The 22,944-nt window shown below is 48.8% G+C and overlaps 2 protein-coding genes across 2 annotated transcripts in view; both read right to left on the reverse strand.

Moving 5' to 3' along the window:
- ATP6V0D1 (ATPase H+ transporting V0 subunit d1) overlaps positions 1 to 18,287 on the reverse strand; it is a 34,249-nt gene extending 15,962 nt beyond the window's left edge. The window contains exons 1-2 of the mRNA XM_041458633.1: positions 18,108 to 18,287; positions 8,491 to 8,662 (exon numbers count right to left, since the gene is read on the reverse strand). Coding sequence (XP_041314567.1) covers positions 8,491 to 8,662; positions 18,108 to 18,237 — 302 coding nt within the window. The 5' untranslated portion in view covers positions 18,238 to 18,287. The remainder of the gene's footprint in view (positions 1 to 8,490; positions 8,663 to 18,107) is intronic.
- A 111-nt stretch (positions 18,288 to 18,398) lies between these two features.
- LOC121348765 (agouti related neuropeptide) lies at positions 18,399 to 21,074 on the reverse strand. Its single transcript, XM_041458634.1, has 3 exons — positions 20,571 to 21,074; positions 20,232 to 20,326; positions 18,399 to 19,634 (listed from the first exon to the last, which is right to left on the reverse strand). The coding sequence occupies exons 1-3, from the start codon at positions 21,007 to 21,009 to the stop codon at positions 19,443 to 19,445; spliced, it is 726 nt and encodes a 241-aa protein (XP_041314568.1). The 5' UTR covers positions 21,010 to 21,074; the 3' UTR covers positions 18,399 to 19,442.
- Positions 21,075 to 22,944: the final 1,870 nt, after the last annotated feature.

A 22,944-nucleotide genomic window follows, 5' to 3' on the forward strand; every position in this document is an offset into this window, starting at 1 on the left:
GGAACAGCAAGAGCAGATGCAATCTGTGGTGATCTCTGCTCAAAGTGTCCTTGCTGGTCTCTTCCTGTCTTTGCACACTGTCCTTCCTAGAGTCACACCAATACAAACCATACCTAAGTGCTACATTCGTGAACCTGCCAAAGAGAAAGCTGAGAATTTCATGGTTGCCACCACAAACCAAGGGCGCTCAGCCAGGAAGTGGGTGCTCTGCTAAACTTAGATCAACAAGACCATTTGAGAGCAAAGAGTTATAACTTCACAGTACTACAGAGGCTGTGGCAGCCTTTCAAAACCAAATATCCAGGAATGTTCTCAGCATTAATCTATATTTAGCTGCATCTCCACATGATTTTTACCATCCTCTAGTCTAGGTCTCTGGGGATACTGACCTCAGTTTTCCACTGGTATCATCTGTTAACTCACATGCAGTGATACAGTGTTAGCTGCATTAAAGACTAACAAGAAAAAAGCTACAAGAAATACTTTTAATTTTAAGGCTTTATGAATTTGACTCAGTGTTCCTGATCTGTAAAAACCCCTTGAAACATCAGGGAATGTTTTGAGCACCTTGCAGCCTGGTGCCTAAACTTGAGGTCTCAAAGTTTGAGAAACACAAGGCCGATATGCAAAGCTGAGCCCTGGCACTCTGCACCATGTGAACACACTTGAGCCCTATTAAATTAAATTAAATTTTAAATATTGACCAAAAACATGTAACTATGCTGCTTTCACAGGAACCAGCTGCAAAAGTCAAACTTGCATAAAGTTTTTCTTATCTTACCAGTAAAGCACAAACCCCACAACATTTCATGGATATAAAATAAGACGAAAGGCTGCACTGTTCACATTATCCCCAAACTGTCTCTAGTAGATAAGAAACCTGAATGAGTTTAGAGGTCTAAAAGCCTTTACCTGCTTCTCAGTGAATGTGTGGTCTGGACCCAGCCAATGTGTAGAATGTCTCTGTGCATACAGAGCTGCTGCCAGCAGAAGACAAGAAAATTCATCATCCCACCTGACGTGCAGTAAACCACACAAGATTTAGCTCAGCCTCTAAATATTGTGGTACTTATTCAAAGCTCTACACAAGTGCTTGCTAGACTTCAAACTAGCTTACAGAATGGGAGAGGGGACTAGGACCCAAGATGCCCCCAGGAAGTCTTCAGAAGTAGTGCTCTTGGCCTTCAGACCTTCTCTGGGCTGAACTTGCCAGTCTAGAGTATTGGGTGAGGCAAATCAATGGAAAGGTAAAAGGAAAACAAAATCTGCTAAGGTCAAGCATGAAAGACCTTGGGAATGGTTTCAGTCAAGGAGTGAAGCATGTTACATGTAAACAGAATTGCTTAGTGAGTGCACACTCAGTTGAAGGCACTGCACATGAGTTTTCTTCTGGAAAAGCTGCAGTCACACAAATTGATTTGAGCAGCACTGATAACCTCCTAATACACACTCCCTTCCCTTTCTGTTTTATGCCTCTAACAGACATTCTCTTCAGCCTGTTGAGGAAAAGACTGCAAGAAGGAGCATGGGGGAAGTACAAGGACTGTTCCTGCAAACTGCAGACTCACCAGAGAAATTCATCTTTAAACAAAGCCCAAGAAGACACAGAAGTCCACACACTGCCCATGGATGACACCGCATGAGCTTGGACGGGGATGATATCCAGGGGCAATAAATTCTCACCTAATCACCCAGAGCCTGCATGCTAGAGCCCTTTCTCAGACTCTGCAGAGTTCCACTGAAGACTTCCCTTAGTGACACATGGGCTGAAATCTGGAGCTCATCACTCACTTTTTGAGCATCTTTACTGCCACCAGTAATATTTTGTTAGCTTTTCTGATCACTACCACAGCTCACTGTTTGCCAGGCACTGTGTTAACACACTGTGAAGAACAGTGCTGCTCCGTAGCAGAACAGTTAGGTTGTTCCCATTCAAATCCACTGGCCAAATGAAATGTTTTTCAGGCATCAGGGAAAAAAAAAACCCAAAAAAAACCCAAACAGCCTTTTAATGTAATATACAGTGAAACACACCTTTCAAAGATTCCCTTTCTAATGAGGGCACCCGCAGTCACACCACGACTCTCACAGTCACCACCACACAACCCAGTCCATCATCACAGGTACTGGTTCTGGGAAAGCAGTGTGAGACCAGCATCCTTTGGGAATGCAGGTGAGCAGATGCAGATCTGATGCCACCATCCAGAGGACACAAATCTCTGATCATTTCCAGACCATTAGCTACATGCCCTCTACTTTTGAATATTGCATAATCCCTCCAAGAACTTGGCTTATCAGTTCAACTTTGCACTCCCTGCAAACACGGAAGCTGTTTGTCAGAAACCTGTGCTGCTTTGCCAAAACAATCTCTGCCAGAAAAAGCACTTAAACCTTTTATTGCAGAATCCCCAGCCACTACAGTAATTTTTGCTTCCTAACCCCCCTGCCACCAAGGAACCTGACTGAAATAGTATAGTGCAATTTTAAATGCTGTAGCATTAGGAAAGATCCTTCAGACTGTTGGATTTGTCACAATGAACACCTAATGTAAAGCATTTGAAGGGTTTTTTCCTTCTCCAGGAAAGGATTTCAAAAGGATGCAGTCATATTTTGTAACCTCCACAGTTATGCCAGGATGCACACTCAAGTACATTCAGAATGAAGACAGGCAACTTCCTACTCCAGAGAGTAAGATTAGTGCTCTTCATCTTAAGTAGCAATTGAAAAATTTGGCTTCAGAAAAACCACTGCTGCAAAATTAAAATTGAATTCAAAGTTGTGCAGCAGAAACTAGATCTATCCAGTGCAGGGGAGAGGCAGAGCAGGACTGGGTCAGGGAGAAGGTAACAGAGGGAAGTGTCAGTGAAAAAAAGGCACACACAAGGGGAAAAGGTACATGCAGCCTCATCAAAAACACATCTTGTGACCACCAAAACATACTGAAAGCCAAGTTCCCAGCTGCATCCTCGGGGCAAAAAAAGAACCTGGTTCCTAGCCCTTGCAGGCTGGTAAGACAAAGATAAAAGATGACCTAGTCTGTCCTCTAGATGACAGGCTTGATCACAGATTTGGAAGATGTATTTAGACCCAGCTTGCCCCTAACCCTCACTCCCACGGCACACTCAGTGTCCACAGTTGTCAGCAGCTCCCCCACTGAAGACAAGACCAAACCCTTCTCTGCCCATCAGTTTGCTGTGAGGGCTCAAGAGGCCCAACAGCTGCCAGGGCCTTGACACTGTTCTGCTGCAAAGCCAGACTTCCCAGAGCAGGGAAGAGACTGTGCCGAAGAAGTGGGGAGGGAAAAAAAACACAAAACAAACCCAAAACAAAAAACCCACACACAACAAAAACCAAACAGACCAACCTAAAAAAACCACTAAACCCTTTTCCTTGCCACTAGAAAAATACTAAAGCTGACAATCATCAGGCTACAGCAGGCTGGAGTCAGGATTCTTTATCATAATGTTGCTCCTATCTAAATCATATACAAGAACACTGGAAGGAAGGAGAGACAGGTCATGGCACCATGTCAGGCTAACACAAAGAACAAAGCCTGTACAGAACAGCAAGGCAGCACATCACTAAGAAGAACCTAAAACCCACTTCCATCCCACAAGTCAATATGTGCTTGTTGAATTCAGGAAGTGGCTTTTGCTGTTTCAAGAACACTTAATACCTGTTTGTTGCTGCCCTACAGAACATCACTACATTCCCCCAGCCAAACAGTCCATTGTTTGTGTTGGAGCAGAGATGTTAACAGACAATTTGTGCCTATCACTCAGAACCTACTAAGGCTGGCTCAAAGACATGGGGAAGCACCAGCAGACTTCCAGCAAGGAGCTGCGTGGCAAGATGCAGAGCTAGCAGGTGTGTTATGGAGACTGCAGCAGGCTCAGCAAGTCGAGCTTTCTGCTTGCAGTGGCAGAGGCTGCCAGCTACAGCCACCACTTGAAAAAACAAATTGAGGAAGTTGGCTGATTTCCCTTATTTTGGTACTAAGAACACAACATTTGCCACAGAAGAGTTCCTGGAGAGAACCAGAGCCAGGAAAGAGTCAATGAGGTGCCAGGAGAGGAGCACAACAGGACAAAAAAAAAAAAAAAATCAGTGTCAGCAAGTGACTTGGGGAACAAAGACCTTACTTTGGGGTTGCTGCCTAGCCGCATTCTGGGGTCAGTTTTGTTCTTGTGCTTTTAAACACAGTCCTTTCTCCTATGCTCAGGACAGAGGTTAACTCCTGCCCACCTCCCCAGGTGACCATCCTCACCCACGCTGGCTGTGCACCTGGGGACAGGAAGCACGGGGCTGGAGTGCCACCTTCCGGCAAGCAACAGGCAGCGCGGCCTCCCCTCCCTGGAGCGGGAATGGAACACGCACCCTCCCTGGAGCGGGAATGGAACACGCACCCTCCCTGGAGCGGGAATGGAACACGCACCCTCTGCTCCAGAGCCCCTGCACTGCCCCTATTGCTGCTTTTCCTTTCCCTGGCCTCACTTATTGCAGGGGCTGCTTCAAAGAGGCAAGTGAAATGATATGGTATCATTCCACCTGGGACAAACGGCATGGCTCCTGGCAGGTTGGTGCTGGGGCCAGAGGAGACAAGGACTACAGCTGCTCCCACAATCAGACATTTCCCAAGATCTCAGCAACGTGTCCCGAGTCAGATCAGAGCATCCTCAAAAAACAAGCACAACAGTCACCCCGTGATCCACTCAAAACCACCTCAAAGATTCAGCAGGACATTCAGGAAGGAGAAAGCTTGACTGTTTTTTAAGTGCTTGATCCATCTCCTGGCATCAGCCATGAAGAGTGTGGCCACTATCAATCAGTGTAAAGCGGCCCCAATGTGCCCATCTTATGTGAGTTATCCAGGAGTCCTAAGAAGGCCAAAAAGGTAAGTACATACAAAGACATCCAAGCAGCAATGAGTTTCAAAGCTGAACTGGACATGCTACAAAACATTTCCTTCCAATTTGAGCCAGACACACCTCCTACAATCCCACTCAGTGTAAAAAATCTCTGTTTACAACTCAAAAGAGGTCTCTGTGAACTCAAGCTTTCCTCCTGCAGAAGCCAGCCCTGCTCAAACTTTCCACATCTTTCTACTATTTTTTATTTCACTTCAGCCTGTATACTATTAGCACACAGACACATCCAGTTGAATACAATTTCTTCTTCTGACCACCTGGTGCCTCAACTGCCTTGAGCTGTCTACCAGGAGCAGTCTTTATCATTTCCTGCTCAAGTCTCATTAACTACCTTGAAAGAATGGAGTGGGAAATAGTCATGTTCAAAAGGCAAAGACAGATCACCCCCTATCTGTATGTGCACCCAGAATGAAATATCAAGAGGCAAAGGCTTGTCCCAGTGTCCCCCAGGCAGGCAGGATGACACAGTACCTCTGGTGCACAAGCACAATAATCCCCAGTACTGCCAGCATCCTTTGGCTGAACATTTTTACAGTGCTGCCTCCATACATGACTGAGCTAGATGAAAACCACTGGCACAAGTATGTGCTACCAGCTCCAAAGAGAGCTGTTCTCCACTCCAACTACTTGGGACCCAAATGGCAAGTTTTACAGTGTCAGCAGACAAAATCTCTGGAATTTCTGTCCCCTGCCCCAAACCAAGACCTACAACAAGTCAAGGGACAGTTTCAGGGAACACAGTCTGAAAGGCAGCTTAAGAAGTCACAGCCTAAGAAGCCTCTTTTCTACTAGGCCTGTCACCAAAATAACACATTTATCAAGAGAAGATACTAAAACCCACTTGACAAAAGCAGCATGCTCTCCAAACTCCTTGTGGTTCACTGTGTCTTGTTTTAACGTGCCTGTAGAGTCATTAGAGTTTAGTTATTAGAGTCAGTAATTAGAGTAAGTTAGTCATTAGAGTAAGTTATCACAGTTTCTAATACCCTGATAGTGACTCCCACCATGGACCAGTCAAAGCTGGTAACACTTTCTCTACTTCAGCAATACACCACTGGTGTGCTGAGTGCAGACCCAGAGGAGACCCCTCCATCAGTGGTGCAGCAGAACCACAACAAAACCCAGCACCTGACCTCTTTTCACAAAAGACTTTACAAGAGAGCGCAGACATTCCATATGGAAAAACAACTTTCTTCACCTTTTGCCTTCCTCTAGGCAGCACTGCAGACAATGGCATTAAAGCAAATCTTGTGGGTAAAAAGGAAAAGAAGAGATTAAGAGTAAAGACAACTTGAGGAAGGAACATTCTGTGCTGAACAGAAACAATACATTCAAAAAGAGATTATGCACTAGCAACAGACAGAGGTATCTGCACAGAATTATGTTTTGCTGTACAGAACTCATCAAAATCAGAATGACAGAAGCAGAACAAGATCAAGTTAAATCAAGTGAGGGCAGAACATCAGTTTTAAAAAGTTATTCCAACAGCTGGTAAGAACCAGCCTGATTACACAAGATGCCTGAGGTCTTCTGCAAAACTCGAGGTGGATGTAGACACTGGATAAAGATCAACAGGACTGAAATTAAGAGGAACTGCATTTCCATGACCATCCATAGCCTTCCTACCAGGTCAAGCAGTGTAACCAAGGCAGGCCTGGCCTGTGACCATTCAGCTCATGCTTGCAGTGGTTTTTAAAGTGAGACTCTTAGGCAACAGCAAAATTTTAAAGTCTGCAAGATACTGCTGTGCTGCCCAAAATATTGCTGCCCAAACTATGACAAGCATTAGTGATTAATATGACAATTCCATGGAGACATTTTCATAAACCTGTAGCACAGCAAAGGAAAAGCAATGGGGGAGGACCACCCACCTAATATTGACAAGCTCAAACAGCACTGATGCCTTGACAGAAAATTCAAGATGGGCAAAGAGGTGTTTTAAGAGTTAACTTAAGTTTGAGAGAATAGAAGAGATTGCTCCATACAGCTAAGATGATGAATTAGAAATTGCTTCATCCATTGCAAACACTGCTGCAAAATAGGAGCTTAGTAATGTTTTGCTCCAATTTGGGTCCAAACATGAAAACTCTAGAAATTTTACTGACAAGCTTACAAGTAAAAACTATTTCTCAGAAAACAGGAAAGGCTTAGGAGACAGCTTTAACACACTGACACAGAAAATAATAGATAGGAGCCACTGGGTTAGAAAGTGAGATAGCAGTAGCACCCAGACACAGAAAGGAGTGAACACAAAGGCAGGTGGCAGAGAGATAGGTGTTTACTCAATATCTGCAAATGCAGGAGATGCTACAGATAGCTGAAAATTTAAATTTTTTCCATTAACCACAAAGATCTTTCTACATCAGCCTGCATCATTCAAAAACTTGTAGCTGGTAAGCAGGATAACAGACAACTGCCAAAAATGCATGATTAAATATCACTTGCCAGAGCACCTGTGATGAGCCCAGGCTCACTGTACCAGAAGTGATATATTAACTATCCCACTCGAGAATAGAGTGTGATCTCCTTCTCAGAAATGCAAGTTAAAGTCACAGTCTACTGAACCAGAAACTCACTTTTGTCCATGAAGCATCTCCTTGGTGGTTAGAGGAGACCATTGGCTGTGTAGTTTGCAAGCTAAACTAGAGCTTAGAGGAATATAGACTAAGGAAAGGAAAAAAGTCAATTTTACTTCCATGTTTCAGATGCAAGCTAGGACAACTAGTATCCCTCTGCCACTAACAATTCCATTTTGTTACTGAACAAAACAAGAGCAGCACACTGGGAAGCAGAGGGTTGTACAAAACCTCTGGGAGAAGATACCTCGAGACTGCTGGGCTATTTCAAGCTTTTCACATCAGCTGAACCTGCTGTGGAAGCCCCATGTGTTTCCACCAACTGACAGAGACATGCTGAGGCTGCTGAAGCCCTGTCTTTCCCTGCTGTGCATTCCAGGTCCTGCCTTCTCCTAGTGCTGGCATTTGCTGGATCCCACTGAGCTGTCCAAGAAAAACAAACCAATCAAAGGTTAACCCCAAAAGGGAAAAGTTGTTCAATTTCTGGCCAGCTCAACTCCCTGAACCAGTTTGTGTGGGGCCAGAGGATGGGGCCAGAGCCCCTAGGGTGGGACAGGAGAATCATATCAGCCCTGATGAAGGCTGATCAACCTCAGTGGCTCAGAACCAGCAGGCACCTCCTGTAATGCACATGCATGGCATGCCTATGTTTTGCAGCAGGACCACAGTTTTAGAAAAACAAGAACATTTAACACAAGGGACAAAGATAAATGGTACCTCTAAGACACTGAATCAGTACTGCAATGGAAGGCAGCCAAGCAGCTGTACCAATGGAGCACATGCTCCCTGGGAACAGAAGCCTTTAACAACAGAGTGACACAATGCTGCTGCTTTGAGACCTCCAGATACAATCACACTCGTTTCATTCAACAAGCTGCATAAAACACAGCAGGCACAGGGCTGAGAGCAGAAAGCTGGTCTGAGAGCTCTCAAGTCTGGAAGAACACCAGCATTTCAAATGCTGTTCATGACCAGCTGGTACTCACGTGATAAAGTCCAGAAAACTTGCCAGGGGCTCATAGGCGTGGTTCCTCATGTGACGGAACTCCACCACCATCTTCTCCTTCAGCTTGTCATCAATGACGGACACAGTGAGCGGGGAGGCTTCATTGGCCAGGAAGTTCCCATAGTCTGTGCTCTGGAGGTGCAGTTTCAAGTCTGAAAAAGAAAGAAAAATTCCACTCTAGAAAGTTTTGGTCTGGGTTTGGGGTTTTTTTCAACACAGCCAAGAAAGCTGCTGCTCAGCACTTCTCTAGGCACTCTCTTTTCTGAAAGATCACCTAGACAAATCCCATGTATTAGGTCATACACTTGAATTTGTTCTCAGTTTTATCATGGACAACCCCAATGCAGGAAAAGATCAGTGTTTCACTGTATCAGCCTTGCCTCATCTTAAAGACAAATCTGTGACACCATCTGTGTAACTGAGCACACACACTGGTGCCAGCTGTTCACTCTGCTAGGTCAAGGTAGAAGCTTACTGATTTTCTAGGAGGTACTTGCTAGAAATCCAGGGGGAGAAAAAAACCAAATAACTTAAGCACTCTGTCTAGCCAAAAGGGCTCGGGGTGCAGGCTCCTCTAAAAAAATCACAACCAAGAACCTAACTGCATGCACAGCAAGTCCCCCCAGATAATAGTGATGTGCAGAGATTTGTAAAGCTTTCAAAACCAAAAAGACAGAAATAGCAACTTAGAAATTATAAACCATCTTGGTCTTATGTTATCAAAGCAACCCAGCTAATTGTGCTGGTAAATAGAATTCAGGCATTAATAGATAGAGAGGGACTAGTGAAGATGAAGGCCATTTAAATCCATCTCACAGGGTAGGCAATCCCTGTCCAGGATTGAAGAACATGCTCAGAACTCTTCCCTTTCTCCAGTTTCAAGCAGAGGAAACCTTTGTTTCCTCTGTTACCCCTGCCTGCAGGTCAGGTGCCCAGCCAAGCTGCAGTCCTGGCCAACAAGCAACCACAACATGCTGAGTTCTGTCAAGATAAAAGCACTGTTTGAGCCAAAAGCATTTAAGCGTCTCTGTGGAAAAACTGAATCCAGAGCTAAGGAACGTCATACAATCCTACTCCTCAAAGCTCTACTAGTTGCATTGGTACACAATGTTCATCTCCCTTCAGCTTCACCTCAGAGGGCCAGTTAGGCAAGCATCCTCCCAGGAATTCAAGACCTTTATGGGGTAAGGAGAGGAGCTGGAAGAGTTGAGTCAAACCAGATGTGAACACACCATCCAGAGAAAACAAAAGCCCTGGTTTTTCTGAAGCAGCATTACTGAGGCTGTATTTCACTTCCACTGAGCCATACATTCTAGCACAAGCATCCACAGCACCAAGGTCAGAGCAAGCACTCAGCCTGGTTTGAGGAGTTTGACCTTTTGACATTACACTCAGCCATGAGCACAAGCTGGAGAGCTCCTCCTCAGGCCCCAACCAGAGCTTGTACAGCATGATACTGTTCTCAGCCCAAGGGATCAGGGGTCAAACGGCTTCCAAGCCAACTGACTCTTCTGGGTACTTCAAAGGAGCTCTAGCAAAGATGGTTTTGACCCAGCACTCTGTAGTTACAAAGATGTTCCCACTGCTCAGTGTTACAGAAAACAGATGGAGTTTATAGGGAAGGGAAATAAAGGCCAGAGACCTATATACCGCTCAGTTTGTCAGGTGCTTAAGGCCAGGCTGGATAGGGCTTGGATCAGTCTGGTCTAGGGGAAGGTGTCCCTGCCCATGGAAGGAGGTTTGGAACAAGATGGTCTTTAACCCAAACCATTCAATAATTCTATGAGTCCTGGGTGTAGCAAAGAGAGCTCCCCATCCAACTACACACATCAAGGCTGAAGCAAAGCAGAGCTCTAACCTAGATCTCTGTTCCCCAGGGTAATCTGCAGCTGAACAGCTGTGGTTTGCTCTACCAAATCATGGTCAGCTTATGTTCACACGTGCAAGAGAGAAGACATTGCCCGAGTAACTCAGTCGAGTCTGCAGCATGAACCTTGCCACAGAGTCAAACACCAGATCAAGCCAGAACCTGGAATGTCCCTCACCTCCATGCAGCCTGCACAGGATTATTACTGATAGTAATTACTTCCTAAAGTCTTCAAAAAGTCCAGCTCATGGGCAGCACCCTGTGTGCAAAGGGTTCTGAGCCATCTGTTCTGCAATTGCTTGATTTCTGAAAGTGAAGACAGATGGGAAATCTACCTGAACTACATCATAATGAGTTTTTGTCCCACTTTTTAAAGCTCTTGAATGATGAACTTTGGAGTCTGAGTGGAAAATAAGTTTCTGACAGATCAGGACTTCAATAGTTTGCTTTCAGCAGAAACTGGAGAAAACATGGAACAAAACTGATCAATTAATATGTTCAACGAATATGAGAGAAAAGGTCCTGGTTAAGAGTATTATACCCATAAGCTTAGATTGCAAGGGAAGGCATAGGGAACTGCAATAGTTGCATTCATATACTCCTACTTGCAGTTCCCTGTAGTTAGTAGGTCGTTGCAGAGCTCTAATGGAAGCTAAGTCTGCCCAAAAAGGCATGTGATGTTTTGCAGCATACAGGACTTTGGAGAGGAAGCAGCTATTGCATATCCCAGATCTGCCTTCAGTAGGGAAGCTGCCAAAGCTTATTTCCTCAATTCCAACATCATTGGTTTGTTTTGTTGTCATCACAACCTGAAACTCCGCTTTTGAGGTTGCAACCAACTGCTTCTCTATCATGTCACTTGATGCTACAGACTCGGTGACACAAAAATAAGTTTGCTGTATTTCCAGGAAGTCAGAGCTGCACTGCATCTAGACCAGAGGCACACATGCTGCACATTGTGCCTTGCAGGCCCTCCAAAAGCTCTGAGCAAGCTCCCATGAGCTGCTTGGCCGGAACATTTTGCCCTGCTCCATGAAGGGGTTGTGCCCCCATCTCCACAGCACAAGAGCCAGCACATTATGTTGCAACTGGAATAAGGGCCATGTTTATATAACTCTTGGAATTCATTTTTACAAGGAAGGCCAGCCACAAACTGCAGAACTAAACTTTTCTGAATCTTTTAGCATCCAAGCAGACAAAACGGAACATATTTTGCAAAAATTGGACCGGATTTATGAACCCTGACTCAGTGCATCCCACGGTGTATCAGTGCTTTACTCTAGCCTGTCCTCCTCCAGCTGCTGGGCTAGTCACCAAGCTTCAGCCAAGAGGGTTCAGGAGCTTTTAATAGGACTATTCACATGTCAAGCTTCTCAGATGAGAGCAAACTAATCCCGTGGTTTCACAAATCTGCTGCCAGAAGAGCTGTCCCAGTAGCACGGTGACTAATAAATGGACACACTGCTGAGCAAGCCCCAAGCTCTCCAAAAGCTCAGGTTCCTAACACAAGCTTGGACTGAGCTGGAGTTGGCCTCTGGCAGCAAGAGCAGCACCGTGGCAGGGGCAGCTGCCAGAGATCCCACACGCTGCATGTCGATAAGACACTGGCTGCAAGGCTTTTGCAGTGCCTCTTCCCCAGCTGCTGCTTAAAGGGAGGGAGACCTGCACCTAGAGCCCAGCCCCTCCACACAGCCTCAACCCAGTGATTGATTTTAAGAGATCCATTTGCCTGTTCTGGCATTTTTCCAAGAGGTTCACACACTTTATGTAACAGACTGAGCCAGCATTTGGCAAGGGAGCACTTGAATGACCACAAAACTTTTGTTCTCTCCTCCCCCGCAAAACCTAGGAAATTATGGCCAGGTCACTGCTCCCAGAAAGTTGTCTCGTGCAAGAACACAAACGTTTGTCAGAATGAGAATCTTTTTCAGCTGGGTAGGGTAGTGCTTGGGATTACCATGATATGTACTTACAGCCACCTCGTATCAACTCTCAGATCAGGCCCTCTGGTTTTCATGCAGCTGCCTGTACACAAGCCACAAACACAACCAGAGCTTAATCAACACACTGCTGTGCCAACACCTTGACATTTCAGATGACATCTTCACAAGAGACTTGATATCCACACTAATGCAACTATTCTCTCCTGCAAGTTTGCTTTGACATAACAAGGAACCAAGCCATTAGTCAGTCAGACATCTGTCAGTCAAATCCCCTCCTGTAAGCCCTGCTCAGACAGAGCGATCCATGGCCCCCCATCAGCTCAGACTTCCAACCCTTCCTTCTTTCCTGCTGTAACTGCATTGCAGAGCTCTGAATCAAGTTAAGGGCTCAAGCACTTCCAGGCAAGGACTGATCTGTCTTCTCATGCACAGGCACAGAATCAGCTTCCACAACTGAGCTGAACTGATGTTTTCACAAAAATTATCTGCTGTAACCCCGACATCTTCCTCCACAACACCTGGGGCCATCACCGCTTATATGAAAAATTAAAATATCATTTGCCATCTCCCAGGCTGGAGGCAGTAAAGCAGCCGAGGGATTACAAAGCAGTCTGCAGATGAGCTACATCGCCCACGTCTCCCTTCAGGAGACTGCAGTCATTACCATTTGCCTTGCTGCTGTTTGTTTGGTCTGTTTATAGCCACCTCAGACACTCCTGAAGCTGATTTTCTGAAATCTCGTTGAAGAAGAACTCAGAGACCCTTTGTTCCCTGCAGAATTTAAGACCTTTCCTGTGGATGCACACACAGCAGTGACGTACTACCATTTCTTCTCTGTTGTCAGGCAGCAAATTCATATGAGCCACAGTTAGACACAGAAAAGCATCATCTTTGGCGCTTTCCTCCATCAGTATCTCACCTCTGACTTTTCACCAGTTTGAGATGCCCTCAGCACCAAAGAGCAGCCTGTGTTTCTAGCTCATCCCTTCCTGGGCCTGAACTCACTCCACTCAGAGCTTCAAACCCAGCACAGCCAGGTCATCTTCCATGAAGAGCCCCTCAACTAGGCAGCCCCTTCCTAAACTGTCCAAAAGGCAAGGTAATCCCTCCTCATCTGCCTGCATCCCCAATAAGCTTTTTCCCCCCTCCAAAAGCAGACTCCTCTAAGTCACTCTGTAACCTCAGAAGCCCAGTGCAGGACATCAGCCCAGCACCTAGTGCAGGGGTTAAGGGAGAGGCAACAAATTACTGAGAAATAAAACAAACAGGGCAGAAAACAGTCTCATGCTGCAGGAGCCGACAGCTGAGGAAAAACAAGATGAAAGCACTGACTGGCTGCCGAGCAGCAATACCTGCCAGGAAAGCCAGACAGCACCATCATCTAACAAGGGGCAGGACCCAAACAAGGGCTGAAGCTGCACCAGTACTGAGAAGCTGACCTCAGCTGCTGCTTGAAGTTTAGCTAGGAGAAGCTATGAAGCAGGTCTCTGCCTGGTAAAGGAGGCCAGAACAAACAGCAAAGAGCCTCTGCTGAACCCTGCAGGAAGCCAGTGACCACAGTGTTTGTTTGCCACCATGATCTAGCAGGCTATGGAAGTGCCATCATTCTTCCAATAAATGATGTTTTCCTGAAGCTTGATTTAACGGGAGAGTTGATGAAACAGCCACAGCCAGTGGTTACACCCATAAAGGATGCAGGACAAAGCACCAAAATTAGCAGGACAGCATTTTGGACACTATTCTGCTGCTACACAAGAAGTCAGCATTTGGAGGACAGGAATGGTCTGTACTTTCCTCAGATCTCACCTTGCCTGTAGACTCTGCCTCCTTTGGCAGGAGAAAGCTCTTGGGCCCAGGGGTCAGTCCTGCTGCACAGTCCCAACACACGGGTCAGCTTTTCACTTTCCAAGATGTCAGGAAAGTGACAAATCATCATTGTGTGAATGACAATGAAAGGTCTCCAGCACATTAAGGCCTGGCTTCTACAGCCCCTGAGATCAGACTGAACCACTCTCAGAGCTCAGGATGGATCTAAGCATGGCCACACCTTGGGACCATCAAGTGGCCTCTCCCTGCTTGGTAGTACAGTAAAGGAGCTGCACAGGAAAGGATCTATGCTGCTCCCCCTTCACACAGGGGAATATAATGAGCTCCACCAAAAGCACTCTTGAAGTCAGTCTGGAGCTCTGCAACACCTCCACACAAGAGAGGACACACTGCCCATGTGGTTATGCTGAAAGAGAAGCCCAGCTCCAGCCTTCTTGGGGCCTAAATTCCAGGGCCACAGTGATGAAATGGAAAAGAGATGATAGCACAGCCTCCCTGCTCTTCTCTCGTGAAAGGAGATGTGCTGAACACCTCAAAGCAAAGGCAGCCTGCAGGGGAGAAAAAAAGATCCTTGGGACAACGAAAACAAAAGCACACATTGCACGCAGCCTGGACAGACAAACTCCATGGACAGATCCCACTCCTCCAAGTGCACACCACTGCAAGGTATCCCAGGTCCCAGCTGTGCCAACTGCACGGACAGAGGCACAAGCACCCACAGAGTGGTGGTGCTGAGATCCACAGTCTCCAGAAGGCCTCTCCGAAAAGAGGCCCACAAGCTTGAGCCAACTCGCTGCCACTCCTCAACCTCATCATCCAGCTAGAAGGTGACACATCCTGCTGCTGGATTTCACCCAGCAATCACCTCTACAACACTGGCAAGTCAGAAAGAAAGCAGCTCTTTTCACTGCTGCTGTGGAAGCAAGAAGAAGTAGTAGTAATACAAGGCTCATGAACACTGACCTAGAAGTAAAGACACTCCTGGTTCAAGATGCTTTTGTGCACTTCTCGGGCTCTGCATGTTTTTTGCAGAACACAGCTTTGCAGACCAACAATAAAGCAGTTTGTAACTCACATTCCAGTCCCAGACTGAACTCTGCTGCTTAAAAGCATCACCACTGCTCAACTGCATCAACAGCTCTTCATTCTCCTGACAGAACATCAGACCTCTGACAGGCCACCACAGCTTGAAGAGCTGAAGATGACTCAGCAATCTTTTGACAGTAGAAATCTGGGTGACTCCTAAGTTTGTCTGCCCCAGACAGATTCCACTTAGGCACAGATCCATGCTCACTGCACTGGAGCAGGGGAAAGCAGCTCCAGGTCCTTCACTGACACCTTGTGTCAGAAGCAGGAACTGGATACAACAGCGACCACCAGGCCGGTTCCAAATGCTCCCAGCTCATCTGTACTGCACAGGGCTGAGGAACAACCAGAGCACCAGGACTTTTGGAGCTGAAAGAAGGGATTAAACGTGTTATTGCTAAAGGGTTTAAAAGAAAGCTTAAACCAAAACAGCTCTCACACACACATCCTCAGTTCATGTTTTTCTGCACTTCTTATGGCCAGCTCAGGAGCCTGCCTGACCACAGACAGCCCATTTGGCTCTCTGTTTCTGACTCAACAATGGAGAGCTCGGGTCAGATTACCTTGTGATCAGACCAGCAGAGACAACAGGGGATCATGCAGAAAAGCATGATTTCCTCCCTTCCAGCAGCACTAAACTGCCAGCTTAAGTCTTGAAACAGACAAGTCAGTCCCTTTATGCTTCCAGACTGATCTGGGCACACCAGAGGGAGCAGCACTTCAGACCTGGAAGCACAATGTCCTCCAAGCAGCCAGATACCCATTTCCCAGAGCCAGACCCAGAACAGCCTTGGTCCTTCAGGCTTTCTCTGTGGCCAAGGCAACCACTTGCTCCAGGACTGGGACTAACTGCACAGCCAGACATGTGAGAGGCAGCAGCAAGGACTAAACAGAGAGTAGAGAAGAATGTATCAGTAATTTGTGCCCCAGTACTTATTTTGGCTGCTAATACATCAGCCACTGCCTGGATTTAGGGCAGAAGAACATCTGGGAGGGAAAGAAACATGTTAAAAGTTAGTGGAGCACAGAAAACAAATACTGAAATGAGAAAATCAGCACTAAAAGGACAGAGGAAAGAAATTGTTTGACTAGAGACCTACGTAAGTAATAAAGAACAATTCTCCTTTGAAGAAAAATCCCTCTCCAAAAAGGCACGGCGAGCCAAGTGAAGGAGTAACAAGATGGGCAGTGAATTTGGAAGAGCCTTCAGGTTCTGAATGAAGTGTGACCAAGAGCAGCTGCCACCACCAGAGAGCTTCTGGGGACAGAACAGCAACAATACCATGACAAACATACGGGAACTCCAACGTGACTCATTCCAAACACAGCCAACACCACTCCAAGGGAGAACTGGGCTTAAGCAGCTTGCTTCAGAAACTGAGAAACAGAGAGAAAAGAGAAGCTCCAAGCACAGAAAGACTCCAAAGAGGAAGTTATCTGCAGGAAAGGTGAAAAAGTCACAGTTCAGGACATGCTGAGACTTGTGACTACCAAGAGAGCAAAAGTCACTCCCACTGCTCTCTTTCAGGCTCCACAGCAGGAATGACAGTGACTGCTGCAAGCAAAGAGCTGCAAAAAAAGAAAAGTGGAAAAAGAGATTCTGTCCTAAGTAAAAATACACTGGGGATTTTTAAGATAGAGACTGGGGCACAACACAGCACTCTGTTCCCATTCTATTGTTAACCTACATCCAGGGTTCAGCTGGCCAGGGATTCATCTAAACTGTCAATGCCAATTAACCACTCAGATTGTCTAGATAAAACTGATGCTTAACTCATTTTTTTAGAAGAAAAAATTATCCAATAATTATAGTTCCACTGATCAAAACAACCAACATCTCTGGATATGTGTGTTTTTAGTTTATTTCAAGACAGGCCTAGTTTTAATCTTTGTGATTTGTGGTCCAGGTTCTGTACACTAAGGAGTGAAAACTGCTAAGCAGGTCACTGATCAGAGGAACAGACCAGCACCAACTAATTAAGACAATGAGCTGACCACAGGAGATCACAGAATTGCAGAATAGCTTGGTTTGGAAGGGACCTTCAAAGGCCATGTAGTCTTGCAATGAGCAGGGATATCTTCAGCTAGACCACTTTGTTTAGAGTTCCATGCAACCTGGCCGTGAATGTTTTCAATAATGGGGCATCCACCACCTCTCTGCACAACCTGGGCCAGTGTTTCACCACCCTCACAACTAAAAAAGAAATCCTGACAGCTCTGCAAGTTTGTACACACTGATCTAGAAAAAAAGATGATGGCTGGAAATCAGAATTAGCCTCGAAAGACATCACCAAATCAGAGGCAACAGATAATTCACTGGTGAATTTACTCATCTGTGTAGTAGATTTCTTTTCCACTAGTGATCTTTCAATAACAGCCAGTACTTTCCTAGTGTCCTGATCTCCTTAAACACTAATAATGGATATCATGGATCTTAGATTATACCAATAACCTTATTCCAGGCCTTAAAAGGGCCTTTTAGGGAGTCAAGGCACAAACATGTCTCACCAGCAACGCCTGTCAAAACCCGCCAGGCTCCCAAAAGCCGCAGGTACAGCTACACGGCCACCTCAAGAAAGCAGTGGGAGCCCAAGTTCCCTCACAGCACTGCATCAGCTGCTGCAATCACACGGCCGGGCCGACCGGGAACCTGAGCCAGCTGAGGGGCCAGGACGGGACACCGACTGCGCCCTCAGCCACGGGGTAAAGCGGGAACAGCTCCTCATAAACGCCGCTATCGGCTCTCTTCCCCACTGCCAGGCAGCCCCTCACCATCTCCCCACAGCCCGGACATTCCCCTCAGGATGGCGGGGGGGGGGGGGGGGGGGGGGGGGGGGCTGTTCCCGCTTGCCTCAGGCCTCCACCGCTACTCACCCTCCAGGCTCTCGCACTGCACCAGGTTCACGTAGTCGCCTTGCCGGAGTACCCCCGCTTTAAAGCCGCGCACCAGCCCCTCCAGGTACCCGTTATCCACGTTGAAATAGAGCTCCGGGAAACACGACATGGCGGCAGCGACAGGCGGCAGCGTACCGCCCGCCGCCTCACGTGACTGGCGGCGGGTCACGTGGCCGCGGCCCCTTCCCGGCAGCCATCGCGGGGCGGGACGGGCCTGAGGCGATGGCGGTCGCCATGAGCCCGCGCCCCTGCTCCGCCTGCCCGGCGCCAAGCGTGAGCCCCCCTCACTCCACCGTGAGCGGTACAGGCACAAGGAGGATGCACACGTAAAGTTCGCGGTGTCGCCTACTGCTAACTTCTGTTAGTCAGGAAATACCTAGCCAGTTAAAGGGCTTTGCCAGCAGCTGCTCTGCGCAAAAATGAAATCGTTTTGTTCGATGTAAAGGTGTTGCAAAATGTGGGGTATGTCAAGGTTATATTAAGGCAAGATGTTCTCTGATGTAAGACCTCTGTGTACTTTTAAACCTATCAGGAAGAAAGGAGACCTAATCAGTGGAGCAGGCAGCAGCCAGCACCCCTCACTCCAGAATATCCCAGAACAAGCTTTAAGGATGGAGTAAGTCAAGATGGTGATGTATGTCTACATGTATGTTGTTAACCTGGCGAAATACTCCAGGTCCGTGTATCCTATGGCTGAGCTGTCTTCATTTTAACACTAACAATCACACTGCAGGGTCAAAAGGACCCGGTTGAGATGAAGGTCCTTCCCCTGAGCACGAGTAGAAGTTATCTGGAGTAATGCGATTTCTATGGAAATTACTAACCAATCTTATCAGAGGCGCTGTGCTCAGGAAGTCACTAACCCTGAACTTCTCTGTGTAAATAATGGCACAGAAAGCCTGGCGGGGCGTGCTGGGTTTGTGGAGTAGCACCGAGCACCCAGGCTGGGGCAGCTCTGAAATCAACCATCGGTGTCTCTCTGGAGCGTGTCACTATCGGCTCGGGGCACACCGAGGAGCGAGCCCGACTTTGTGGGTAACAGCAGCATAGCCAGAACATCACCTGGGGTGCCCTGCTGCTGAAACAGCACTTACAGATCCAGGAAAGGCACATCAGGTTTGCCGTGGGTGTGCCCTGGGGTGTGGACACTGCCCGGCTGTGCACAGGCCACCCTCACCTTGCTGCCACCCCCCGGAGAGCCCGAGACACCTCACACCGTTCCCACTCTGCAGTGGCTTTTGCAAAGGGCTGGTTTATTGGAGCTGCGGAGGAGGAGGCACACACAGGGGCGAGCAGCTGGCAGCCCCTGGGGCGCTAGTTCTTGCCGCAGGGGAAGCTGGTGCTGATTTTCCTGCAGTAGCAGAAGGCGTTGAAGAAGCGGCAGTAGCAGGTGGCACAGGGGTCACAGCAGGGGATCTGGTGGCCCAGGCAGGACTCCAGGAGCCGGACACAGCGGCGGGGGGAGCGCTCCTCTCGGCCCTCAGCTTGCAGTTCTGTGGATGATGCCTGCAGGGGAGACAGGAGGAAGAGGAGGGGAAGAGGTGGTCCTGGGCTGCTGTGCCAGCAATAAAGAACTGTGTGGGAGAGAGCCAAGAGTGGCTGCTGAAGGATGCTTGGCATTGCTTCTGTTGTGTTCAACTCCGGGCTCTATTTTCTGTTGGAAATCATTGCTGAGCACTGTGTACTCTGCAGGCATTGCTGCCTCATCCACGGTGTCTCAAGGCCTTGCTGCACACGTTTACTTTGAAGCGCAGCCTGAACTTTAGCGAACGGTGCTGTGCCCGAACAGAGGCTCCAGGGGCTGAGCCACGCAACACAGGGCACTGCCCACCGAGCTCCTGCTCTGCAGAGGCTTCCTGGGCTGCACTTGAGCTTAATTAAATGGATTACAGGAGCACAGGCTTGGACCACTCTCCTTTGAGTGCTGGATCCCCTTGCAGGTCAGAGCAGCCTCAGCTAATCCCAGTTCCTCAGGTGATGGATAGGTAGCCCCATCCCAGGCAGCACCAGCTCCAAACCCCCAGCCCCAGGGACACAGAGAAGGCTGCTGTGGCCTGAGGCCGCCCTGCTCTTAGGGCTGTCTGTAAGCTCAGGGAGCCATACCTGTGGTTCCAGCAGGCTGCCTCTCTGCACAAGGTCACCATCAGCTTCATGGATCCCCAGGGCCATCTGCTCAAACCCCAGCCTTGGGAGAGCTCCTGCGAGATACAGAGAGACTGGACCAGGAGGCTGCTGCAGGGTCAGCTCTGATTCTTCTCCCTTTGCTCGTGTGTCCCCACAAAAAAAAGACCCCGCTCCCTGCGGGCTGCCAAGCCGCTGTCACTAGCCAGGGCCAGGAGAAGCTGTGCTGCTTTAAGGGCATCCCCAGTTCAGTTTTGGGCCCTGGGTTTCCCGGCGAGCAGCCGGTGGGGTCAGTGGCGCGCAGGCGGCGCCGGGACTCACCTGCCGGCTCTGCAGACGCCTCCTTCCCTTTCCGCTGCGGGCCGGCCGGGCGGGCTCTGTCCACCCGCTCCAGCCCGCCGCTCGCCCTCTGCAGGTGCCCACAGCTGAGGTCAGCAGTCCTGAGATCCAGGACAGCCTGGATCCCCTGCAGCAGCCCACAGCACAGCAGCAGCACGTTCAGCATGGTCCTGGGGGGAAACCTGTGCAGAGGGGGCTGGCCAGCATCAGCCCACCTGCTGGCAGCCTGGCCTGTCCCCTCCACTGCCATCGTCCCCCGCCACCCCGAGAAGTGCCATGTCAGCAAGGGGCAGCCTCTGCCAGCACAGCCACCACTCCCAGCTGTTTGTTCCCTTGGACTTGAGAGCCTTTTTTTGGATCCACAAATACCTGGGAGCAGGAGCCCCCAAAGCTCTCTCATGTGCTGTGGGGCATTCCACATGTAGGCACATTCATGATCTCCCCACAGAAAGGGGAGACCAACAGAGAATGGACTGAGATTTGATCTTTTTTGTGTCAGTTCAGGTTCTGCCCCACACACAGCAGCCACCAGACCATTGAGGTGCACAGTGTGTGGCCAAAACATCAGACATGGCTCCTGACAGGCTCCGAGCCTGGAAGTGCCACTAGAATCTGAGTGCTGGGCAGGGAGATGGACCACAGCACACACAGCTGGGGGACAGGAGAAGCTGCAGGGCCAGGCTGTGGGCTTTGGGAGCCTGAAGGCTCTAAAAAGTAGGTGATCTCTTAGGGAGCAAAAGTAAAGGAGCCAGGAGGTGGTATCCACCCAGTGTCAGCCAAATCCTTGGAAACCCTGTGCCTGCTGCTTGGGCAGCCTTGAGGTTCCAAACCTGGCTCCAGCAGCCCAGTGCTGGCCACTCCTCATCTCCCCGTCCCACAAAACCACCCAGCTCTTTGCTGGGAGAGACCCCTCTGCACTGTGGGGAGCCCCACAGCCATGGGCATCACATCCCACACGCTCCCAGGACCCTTCCCGAGGTAAGCACTGACCTCTCCCAGCAGAGAGGGGATTGCTGTCCGCTGCTCCACTGAGCTCGCTGGAAGCGCCGCTACCTCCCTCTGCCTCAGTGTCCTCCTCCCCACATGTTTACTGGGATTTATATCAGCTTTTCATTAATTAAGTGCTGTGGCCACATGACTTCGCTAACTACCAGGTAGGTGGGAGTCTCTGGAAAACGGGCTTTGTCTGGATGGAGAGGCAGCCAGTGGGGTGATGCATGGGAGGGGGGACTCCTGCTTTGTGCCTTGCACAGCTGCAGGAAGGAACAGATCCCTGTTAGCTCCAAACTCCCAGGTTTTTTGGAAGTGATCCACACTGCCCTTGCAGTCCACTTCCCTTTCCAGCACCAAACCTGAGGAGACATCTCCTAGTTCCCAAATACAGATATAACAGGGCTACAATCTCCTCACCAAAACCATGCCAAGCCTGACTGGTTTTCAAAGGGAAAGTTGCCTATCTTGGTCTCCCAGCAAGCATCCACTCATAGTGCAGAGCCTCCAGAAGTCCTCCAACTCCTGACCACAAACCATCTGCAGATTCTCCAGGCTTCCACCTGTGCTAACTGCATCTCTTACTCATGTCTTATTTGGAAAACCTGCATCTCCCCAGAGCCAGGCTCCTTTGGGGAACAGTTATAGCCTTGAATGGCTTCAGCCCTGCAAGGAATTGGGGGAATAAGACACAACAGGAAGGGTTCAGCAGGTTCTGACATCCCCAGGCTCTGCCTTCTCCAGGCTGTTCCTAGACCAGGAGAACCCCCAGACCTCCCAGCACATCCTCAGCAGAGCATGAGCCCCTGCTCCTGGCGCAGCACCACCTCTGGGGGTATTTGCAGGCATCCTCTGTTCCTACATCCCCTGTCCTGGCGTGGTCTGATTCCTGCTGCATTTGAGGGACAGGCTGAGCAGGCACAGGACCAGTGAGGAGCTCATCTGCCATGTGTCATTCTCCAGCTGCGTGTGGCTGCTGTAAACACTCAGCACCCATCTGTGTCCCCCAATGCACAACACCCAGTGAGGATCCCCTGCCACGGCACCTGGATGCCTCCTGCACCCCACATGCCTGGACAGAGTCATCCTGGATGAGGAGCAGGTTTGGCAGCCCCTTCCATTCCTGAGGCCCAGGTGGGTGCCGAGTGTCCCGTCCAGCCGCAGCTCCTCCATTGCTCAGCCCTGGGGGGCCCGAGTGCTTGGTGCTGGCTGCCGGTCCCCGCTGACAGCAGCCCCCGCACGGCGCCCTCAGCGCAGCTCATTAGGGCCTGTTTGCAGCCGGCGGGGCCGCGGGCCAGGACTTCTGGGAAGGCATTAGCGGGAACGAGGGCGGCCGCGCTGAGAGCTTTTTAATCTGCCGGAGCAA

This window comes from Pyrgilauda ruficollis, unplaced genomic scaffold (genome assembly GCF_017590135.1).
Source record: "Pyrgilauda ruficollis isolate IOZ18807 unplaced genomic scaffold, ASM1759013v1 scaffold13, whole genome shotgun sequence".
Classification (NCBI taxonomy): Eukaryota; Metazoa; Chordata; class Aves; order Passeriformes; family Passeridae; genus Pyrgilauda; species Pyrgilauda ruficollis.